The 10227-nt window shown below is 43.3% G+C and overlaps 1 protein-coding gene across 1 annotated transcript; it reads right to left on the reverse strand.

Moving 5' to 3' along the window:
- Positions 1-3329: 3329 nt before the first annotated feature.
- GSTO1 (glutathione S-transferase omega 1) lies at positions 3330-9597 on the reverse strand (the record flags this gene model as incomplete). Its single annotated transcript, XM_010155547.1, has 4 exons — positions 3330-3876; positions 5530-5636; positions 7715-7816; positions 9375-9597. Coding segments are annotated over 4 exons (586 nt in total), but the record flags the coding sequence as incomplete, so codon positions are not given.
- Between the last annotated feature and the right edge of the window lie 630 nt (positions 9598-10227).

Consider the following 10227-nt stretch of genomic DNA (forward strand, 5'->3'; position numbering starts at 1 on the left):
TTTTAAAATTCCTGTTTTAGCAAATCAGCAGAGTGTTTTAGAAGGGAAAAGATCCTAACAACGTCATATGGCATTACTAATTTACCCTGCTAAATCAGCAACTGCCATCCCTGTTGGCTCTGGACCAGCTGTACAAAAGACTCCATTTTATAGAAATTGGGGATCGTTTAGTGAAATTGCATCTGATCTCATGACTGTAAAGAAACTGCATTTTCATCCGCCTTTCCCAAGTGAAACCAGTGTCCAAGCAACAGAACGATGAATAATCGGGCTACGAGCAGAGAGACAGGATAAGAAACAACTAGTTCTCAAACCTTTATAATACAGGGGAACGTTACAGATGCCACGGGAGTGGAAAACTGGGGAGATCAGGCCCCGGAGATGTAATGCTGTGCAAACAGCCCATGCCTACTACACACACGCACACACAGCCAGGCACCTCCAGTGAGCAGGGCAGACAGCTGTTAAGTGACAAACAGAAAGAAGCTGACTTTTCCTTCTCTCTTCCTTTTTAATTATTATAAAAAGCGACAAAGACACAGGCATCCGTCTGGAGTTCACACAAGTGTTTCAGGTGTCCCTAGTATGTGACATTGGAGATTTTTCAAGCCAGAACCTCCACTTACTACGACTTCCAACACAAGAACAACGGACTCTTCCAACACCTCCCTAGGCAGACTCTTCTCAAGAATTTTCCCAAGCAAAGACCTTCTATTGTAGCCACAGTCCCACTCACTCAAGTTCCCACCCAACTTACCCCAAACTCAGGAAACCTTCCCAGGGCTGACAGCCCTGGATCCCCACCCTCCTTCCATCCTGGCTCCCTTCTACCTTGCTCTTTGCTTCAATATAAGCAATCCTAAAATGCTAATAAAGACCAAGGGGCTGGACCACATCTTGCAGTATGGCACTAACCACCATCTCAAGGACATCAGCAAAGATAGAGGGACACGCTACAAATGTGGGACAGGATGAGGCGCAGTGCCTCAAGTATCCATCGTGCTCCAAAAGTCACTGTTTTTACAATGCAACCTCCGTCCTTTTTTGACTGACACTGAATTTTTGTTTATTTTAACCTGTGCTGAGAGAAGTTATATTTGGTGGCACAACAACAAAAAGTCACCACTGTTTTTGAAAGCAACACCACCACCACCAACTTTCTACGGAGCAGAAGGTGAGTAAATATGGTACTTGCTGTACAAACTGATCAATAGAAGATTTTAAGGAGAGCTCTGACCGAAGGGCAGAGCTGTTCATCTGCTTGATCCTGTTATTATTAAGCTCTGTTGACCAAAACAGAGATACCAGTTTTCTTGGCCTCTCTAAACTAACATGATGCATACTTTATGCCCATCCACCATGAAAGGAGGAGCCAGTCTGTTACACATAACTTTTCCTTTCCTTTGAAGACTAGGCCAGTGTTGCATTTTCATCACCACATCAAGAACAGTTTGCTCAAGGCCTGCATTTTTTGGTGTGCTTTAATGAGTTCAGGACCCCAACTGTCTGCCTGGGGATTTAGAAAACTGATATTTAATATTAAATTATAAAGCAGAACGTTTCATGTTACTGTTTTTGCTGATGTAGCATATTTATAATGGTACACACTACAGCCACTAAATAAAGATGGGGAAAGCACATCTTTCTGTTCAGACAACACAGCCTCTGGGTTACCATGGTCTGGACCCAGCCAGTTCAGTTTTCAGATGCCCCTCTCTGCTCTTACCCCATTATTGGATCCCCCACTAGCATCCAATAATACACCAGAGTAAACTGCAACATATTCCTAGCATGTTTACAGAAGCCAACTTAGAGCCTACTACATCAACAGCTTTAACAAGCCCTACGCAAAGCAAAGCAGCTAATAAAACAAAAATGTTCTGCATTTGTTGGAAGTTTGCCACTGCGATCCCACCACTAACATTTCAGCATAGCGGCTTCATCAGGCTCAAACACAGCTTTCATCTAATGAAACAGCCTAGATCCATGTTCTGACAACACACCAGCTTTGTGCTTCCTCTGGGTTCTCTAATGACAATCTACAAAACACATACAGCATCAGATCTGGACTGGGAAATTTTTTTTTTTACAGAACATGAGCATTCTGGAAAGAACAGCAGAGTAATTAGTATTTCTCTAAGTAGTGCCAGATGTGTTTAAAAGCCACAAACAGGAGAAAACCTGCACAGTTTGAACTAAAGCTAGTAGCAATCCCCTCTAATAGCCACAAACTGACAGACCAAGATCCTGCTAATTCTTTTTCCTCATCCTATCCGTCTTTCATACCTGCTTTCCTACTTGAGTTACACAAGCGCGCACCTCCTCAGAGTTAGTGTGCTGTAGCAAAATACATTAAAAGGTAAAAAAAGATTAGCCCAACTATGAACCACCACCTTCTGCCATGCTACTTTACCTCATTGCAAGTGGAGACAAATAGTGGTCTCGTGCATCTCATGACAACTGCCTGAGCACCACAGGAACCACAGCCCTGGCCTTGAACATCCTGCTTTGCTTTATTTCTTTCTGCATGCTTAATGGCCAGTTTGGTTTCTAAGTGATCTGCCAGAGAAAGACATACACAGCTGAGTAACATCAGAATGGGTCACAGTTCTTTTAGTCCCCCGTGCGAGATAAAAAAAGGAAGAGAATATAAAAAGTCTTTCCTGTGACTACATGGATTCACACAACCTTGCCTCCACTCTCCTATATTAGCATGTAGGATAGCTTCAGAAGATGGCCAACTGCAAAGCTCTGTTCCTGCAAGCAAATGGCAGGATCAGAACATATTAACTCCTTCACCAGCACCAAGGCATGTCATGGTCTGACTCAACACCTACTTCAGTTCCCTGATTTCACCTACATCTTCACATGTACAGCAACGCTTTGAGTTCTGGAGCAGAACAGAAAATAAATGTCCCTTTGCTCAGGAGGTCGTTTCGTTAGCTTTACTCCCTACTCCAGCTATTTAAGATAACTGGGGTTAGGACCTAGAGTAAACACATCCCTACTTCAAGATGACAGAGAAGGGTTATAACCACACACACCCCCCTAGCACATGTAGCCCAAATCAGAAGCCATTGCTAGATGGGGTCCCTGCAAACATGACCTTAGCAGAGATGAGCAGGGTAGCGTTGCAAGTTCAGTGGTTTGGCAGCAGGAAAGTCTGCAAGCCGGACTGTCTGAAGAGGAGAGTTTGTACTAGATAACTTCATCTTAACTTCAGAGACAACATTATCTGTTTTAGCCTTTACACTGCCTCACTCCTCTCTGCACAACCAGTCCACTGGTAATAATTGCCTGGGAAGAGGAAGAAAAAAATCCTGCATTTAGAGACAACTTTCTTTGCTTTTTATTTATTTCCAAGACACCAGTATTACAATTTTTAAATGAAGTAACAGGGTCAGTTCAGGGACTGCCCACCAGCAAGGTCTGCAAAGAGGCCATAGATTAACAGAACATCACCTCTGAGTAAAGCCAACATTTTCCTTCACGAGATATATATGGCCAGCAATGACTTCCCATCTCCTGCCTGAAGCCAGCAGATCCCCCTCCTGACAGGAAGGAGTGGGGTTCAAAGAAGGTTGCTCAGCCTTTTCAGCACAGATTTATTCCCCATTATGAAATGCAACCACAGAAAAGTTCACACCAAATTATACTAGAGCCCCAGAGCTCATACTGAAAAGAAGCACTGACACTTCAGCAGGCATGTGCCTACTGGCACCTCAGAGCCCATAATCACACGCCTCAGGGCTGTTCTTCATATAGAGCTGGAGGTAATCTTTGAATATCTGTGGGTCAGTCATCGTAGCCTTGACAGCAGGGTCCTCCTTCATGGCCTCCATCCAGCGTTGGAGCTTTGGGGTGTGATTCAAAGAGCTACAGGAAAAGGAAAGAGACTGAGTAATACAGATGGGAAACTGGGAGGACATCAAGGAAGCAAAAAAGCTTGAGAGGTTCTATTTTACTGCTTGTTTTGCTTTCTTTCTCCCAGTATAATGTTCTGCTCAGCACACAACTGAAATACCTATCAGATCACAGAAGACAGACTAGCATTTGGGAAATGAGAGTTCTTACAGGGCTTGTGTGCTCTGCAAGGCTGAGCAAAACCACCGATGAGCACTTACTGTGCAACACATTAGCGGTTTTTTGCCTACATTACCCCTGCTGCAAAAGGCCCAGCTCTTACTTATCATCTAATCTGAGCTGAGGGCAGAGGCCTGTGCACCACCGCCTCCCTCTGGAATGCTTTGTTAATAGCGATTCTTGAAGCAAATGCTGTCTGCAGTGGTCGAGTCCTCCTCCACAACTCACGAACTTTTCTCTCTTGCATACCAAGACAAGCTGTGCAGTTTGTACTCCCCTGCAACCCAGCAGCTCAAAACACAGACACAGTCTAGTGAGGAAACTGAGGATTCGACTAACAGACTAAATCCATAAACTCACTCAGACACATTTGAAGAAAAAATAACTGTGTGGCAAATTGAAAGTTTAACAGGGAAAATTATTTTCTCTTCTGGCAGACTGACCCATATACTTTGCATTACAATTTCTGGCAGACTGACCCATATACTTTGCATTACAATTTCACACTCCCAAGTTTAGCTAATGCACAGCTGTTCCAGGTATCATCTTTTCTTAACATGGCTCAATCCTCAATCATCCAAATACCTTCATGATTCTAGACCCATGCTCCTGTATTGCTTGTAATTTTTCCTTTCAATCAAGGACCACACAGGAGAGAAAGCAGGTCAGGAGCCCATCAGTAAAACCCTCACTTTACAGTGCCAGAAATTCCAGTGCTAAGGATTCCCTTCACCTTTCTTGTTCTTCAAGAATGCTTCAGGCACCAGGGTGAGATTAACTGTTCTGTACTCATCTTCCACTTTTATTACCCACTTCCTTACACAAGTTGACTCTTTAGTCCTGCTTTAAGCCAGCTATAAAACAGTTTCCCTTTGATACCATTTCCCTATGTATTAATGCAATACCATGGTAACTGGAGGTGTTGAAGGACATAACAGACCAAGACATTTATTTACATATTAAAATATGCTATTATGACAGGGACAGATCTATTAGCTACAGCAAGGTAGGATACAGTTTATCCATCTCAAACCAAAATCACCCTCCTTTGTCAGCCTAGGATTCCAAAGAGGAGCAGAAGACTGCATTTCAAGTCTGATGTTTTAGACCAAGTAATTTGAACCTAGGCCTCCATACCTCCATCCCCTTCAAATAAAGGGCATTTTCATCTATGATGTTTGGGATGGAGAAAAAGTCCTGTAGTTTGACCATTTCTTCTGAATCTGTCAACATTATTTGGTGGGAAAACAGACCTGGTGAAAAAAAGCCCATTTACAGAAGAATCCTGAACACTCATCTTTTTGAGAAGATGCTTCCCCCAAACTCTAACACAATACAAACTTTCTTCAGCAGCCTCCAAGAGCAGCCCACTGCTGCAGAGTGTAGGCAAAGAACATTTATGCTGAGACACTTCAGTACACACTAAGAGGAAGGCAAGATACTCACTCCTTCAGCTGGAATGGTTCCAGGCGTTCAAACCACGGCCAGATCATGTAGTCAAGCATGGAGATTGAATCCCCACCATAAAACACAGTGTTGCGTTTGGCCAGAATCTGTGAGGGGCAAGAGATGACAACTGACCCCAGAAGGAAAATTGCCACAGCAGGATACTACAGTAACTAAACATTCCCACCTCGTAGTGGAATGTAGTCATACTGAAGGGATCAGAGAGCAAATAATGCAGATACAGTATGTTTCTTCTGTGCATGCAGTATCTGGGGAGTCAGAGCTAATCAGTAAAGCAGCTGTAGTACCAAGCTTAACTGTTTCATACACTGTCAGTCCAGCTTTTCTCCAGTGGTTCAAAAACTGTCATAAAATATTAGTCACTAGCAAGCTGCAGCTTGTGTACAAACAGAAAGGAATTTAGCTCTCAGAATCTGTCAGTTTGTGATCCCTTATTTGTCAAAAAGCATTAATGGCACTGACTAATCAAACACAGGAGTGCACATGCATTTCTTCAGCTATAAATCCAGTTAAATTTAACATCCAGGTAAACCAGAACACCAGTTTAGCCATAGGAAAAAAGTCCCCGCACATGAGGCCAAGTGGTATCAGGAAAGCATTTCCAACATTACATCTAGAACCGGATTTGATTCCAGGTGCAAAGGGAACAGGAAGCAAGTATAACATCCATATAAGCCAGAAAGAGATCCCTGAAGGTCAGCAGAGAAAAAGACCACAAAGAATGCAGCAAGATCTCCTGTTACATTTATGTTTCTGATACATTTCAAATGCCAGTCATCCAAGTTTAAACATGCTTCAAGGAATTTCCAGAGCTTGTCCTCTTCTTTCGTAAGACTAGTCCCCCTGTTTTCAGGTACTTTGGCATTTTAAACATGGAACTCAAAAGACTTTACAAATCTTCAAATTTGGGGACACAACAGATTTGGACAACACTCCTATGGCATTTACTCCCTATGCCCCCATGATCCTAGTGACAGTCCCAGTGGCGGGCACACAGCCCCCTCTGCTGGGTAAGCAGCAGAGTGAACGCAGCAGTGTTAGAACACTTCCCGAGATAGTCAGAGTAAGGTTTGCACGGCTCTGCTCCTGCTTCCCATCCTCAGCTGACCTTCAGCTGCTGCTGCAAAATCCTTCAGGGTATAGTAAAATAGAGACGCTGAAGGAGCAGCAAGTATTTCACAGCATTAATAAAGCAGGAGGAAGGTTAATTCTTCCTTAATATTTAATAGGTTTGTATTTCAGGGAAGTGAAACACACATGGCTCCCCCCAAGAACCCATCTGTCATCTGCATTCCTCCAGCCATCATCATGATCAAACAGACAAGACTACTGTGAAAACAATTTTACTTTGGCAGGTTAAGGGGGTGGGGAAGCAGAATGCACAGGACTGTTAGGAGAATTAGGAAGGTACTAGAAAGCTACTGGTAGCTTTGCACCAGAAGAGAAACAGGATGGAGGAACACTTCTTGATTGAGGCAGACAAGCACTAGTCATGGCTGCGAAAAACACAGAAGGAATGGTTCATAATAAAGGCAAGTCTGACAGCTGTTCAGAGTAGCCAAGAACCACTGCTGACACTAAACCAGGACTGTGAAGTTGCCAATAAACAAAGTCACCTGACACTGCCTGGTGCTCTGCTGAAGTTGCATTACACGACTGTAGCAGAACACAGCCCAGGACTGGATTTCTGCAAGGGACAGATTATGTTTGGCTTCCCACCACTCTCCACAAAGATAAGCTCTTGAAGAGAAAAATTTCATCATCTGTGCATCTGCACCGATTTCAGCAGAGGTACAGCACAGATGCTTTTCAGCAGCTCAGACTCCTCAGCACTTCCTCTTAGAACATGCTGCAAGGTCTCCTTACATTTAAAGCACAGCAAAGACATTTAAGACAATAGTAGTCAGCTAGAATTCAAAAAAAACTCCGTAAATTCACACAGCCTTCATCAAACAGATGAAGTTCAGTTTAGCTACTTGGAATTTATTCTAATGGTGCTGCTGTTGTGCATGGTAGGCAGGAGAAATGGAAAGATTGTTCATTGCTGTAACTACCAGATGAATAAGAGGTCTAGTTACAAAGGCCAAGGCATGAAAGAAAAAAGGGATCATACAATAACTGGCAATGTGTTCATTAAACATGAATGTTCATGGAACAGTCATACCTCTTCAAATTTGCCAAACTTTTCAGCAATCTCTGCTTTCAGTGCTGTGGTGTCCTGTCCATCTTTGACTGCCACAAAATACTTGAAAACTATGGGTGTTATCTATACAAAGGAAAGGATAAAGTTTCCAATATTCACATTACAATAATACAAGTCACTCACTTTAATACATTATTTAACTATTTAACTTGCATCTGGTATCTTAAAGTCCATTAATAAAAATATTTTATACCTTAGAAAAGGTAAGCAAAGGCTTAAAGGAAGAATGAATGCAAATACTCATGAATTTTAGTCTTGTAATAACAAAAAGTGGCAACAAAAAGTCTGACTCTCCCCCACTACTCCTCTCCTGTGAGACTCCACCTGGAGTGCTGCATTCAGCTCTGGGGCCTTTGACATAAGAAGGGTATCGATTGGCTGGAGCAAGTCCAGAGGAGGCCATGAAGATGCTCAGAGGGCTGGAGCATCTCTGCTATGATGAAAGGCTGAGAGAATTGGGCTGGTTCAGCCTGGAGAAGAGGAGGCTCTGGGGAGACCTTATAGCACCTTCCAGTACCTGAAGGGGCTACAAGGAGGCTGGGAGGGGACTTTTTACAAGGGCCTGTAGTGACAGGACAAGGGGTAATGGGTTTAAATTGAAAGTGGGTAAATTCAGATTGGATATAAGAAAGAATTTTTTTGCAATTAGGGTGGTGAGGCACTGGAACAGGTTGCCCAGAGAGGTGGTAGATGCCCCATCCCTTAAAACATTCAAGGTCAGGTTGGACAAGGCTCTGAGCAACCTGATCTAGTTGAAGATAACCCTGCTTATTACAGGGGAGTTTGGACTAGATGACCTTGAAAGGTCCCTTCCAACCCAAACTATTCTATGATTCTATACATACATCCTCCCTTCAATCCCCCTCCTTTATCCACATCTCTTTGCATCTTCTCTTGTTTCCTCTCCTCTGCTGCCTCATGTCCAAGCTGAATTCTTTCACTTCCTAAAGCCTTCAAAGCATGTGCTTGTGTTATCTGCATTTAGGGTACAGAGAGGTTACTTCTAGTCAGCCACAGCGCTCACATCCAGTGCCTACCAAGAGCCAAACCCAGTCTCCTAATACATGTCCCACATGTACAGCCACCTGCCATCTCTTGTCCATGGTTGTAGTCTCTCTCAGAGAGTCACTGTCATATTCTGCATTCATACAGTACTTCCTACACAAAGATTCAGATCAGAACACAGCAATTGTCACTGCCTAGGTCTCAAGCATGGTCTACTAACCTTTAATGTAGGAAGCTCAAAATCCCAGCCCAGCCATGTACACTGTCACTAGCTCAGCTGCCTTCCTTCATCCATCCCCACACATAAGTGCTGGGAGCAATTCATAGATCATAGAACCACTTTAACCTCTTAAATCTCACATTTCTTCCAAACACTCATAGAAGCAAAGAGATAGACTCATCCTGTTTACCTTGCCCATCATACAGCCTCACTCAGATCCACAGTGGTTTGTATCTGCTCACAGAGAGATGCCAGATATCCCCTTTGGTTATTTAAATGCTCCTTCCAGAGAGAAGACCTCCCTCTCAAACAACAAAAGCAGCACTGGCAACAGAGTTGTAGTTTTTGGTGCTACAGTAAAGTAAGAAACATGATCCCACCCTGATCAGGCAGTACCTTTGAGAAGTGTTCCAAGAGCATCTTCTGAAAGGCTCGCTCGTATGGGTCTGAAGGCATCAACTTTTTCCCTGGAAATGCTTCATCTAAATATTCGCAAGTGATTGGGGACTCATAGATCAGCTGGCCCTTGCTGGTCTCCAGCACAGGAACCAGCCCAAAGGGGTTCTTCTCAAAGAACCAGTCAGGTTTGTTCTTCAGGTTGATGTTGATTACTTCATGGCTAAAAGAGAGAAAGAAACAAGACCCAAATAGGCTCAGTTCTGCTACAGTCCACCGCCTACCATGGTGAAATGCAGTCATTACACCTCAACAGCTAGAGTGCTTGAGAGGCTGAATCCTCATTCCCCCACCCTCCTTAGTCCTCCCTGGAGTCCTCTGCAGAACTGATCATTTGACACATAAAAATACTGCCAGGAAGCACTTCCCTTTGCTGAAGAAAATCAGCACGGACTTACAAGTAGTTGTTTGTTAAACTAGTAAAAGGCACATGAACAGTCTGCAAGCATGCTGAGACAGCCCTTCTAGTCATGCTAAAAACAAAGGTCAAGCTCAGAACACAGCATCACACTTATCACATGCAGGTTCAGGGCCTTGCGAAGAAAGAAGCATTTGATTGCAAATAAACTACACTCCAATTAAGTAATGAAGTTGAACTTTAATCTGACCTTACACTAAAGAACAAATCAGGAAAGCATCCTACCTACTTATCTTCCCCACCTATGGCCTCACATAGAAGAGATGTGTAGGGTAAAAGCAAACTAGATATTGATAAAAAAGACACGTGGGAAATATGTTTGTTATATTAACAAAGGATGTTATATGCCGTGTTACATGTGTGACCCCAGAAAAT

Source organism: Eurypyga helias, unplaced genomic scaffold (genome assembly GCF_000690775.1).
Source record: "Eurypyga helias isolate BGI_N326 unplaced genomic scaffold, ASM69077v1 scaffold49577, whole genome shotgun sequence".
In the NCBI taxonomy this organism is placed as follows: domain Eukaryota; kingdom Metazoa; phylum Chordata; class Aves; order Eurypygiformes; family Eurypygidae; genus Eurypyga; species Eurypyga helias.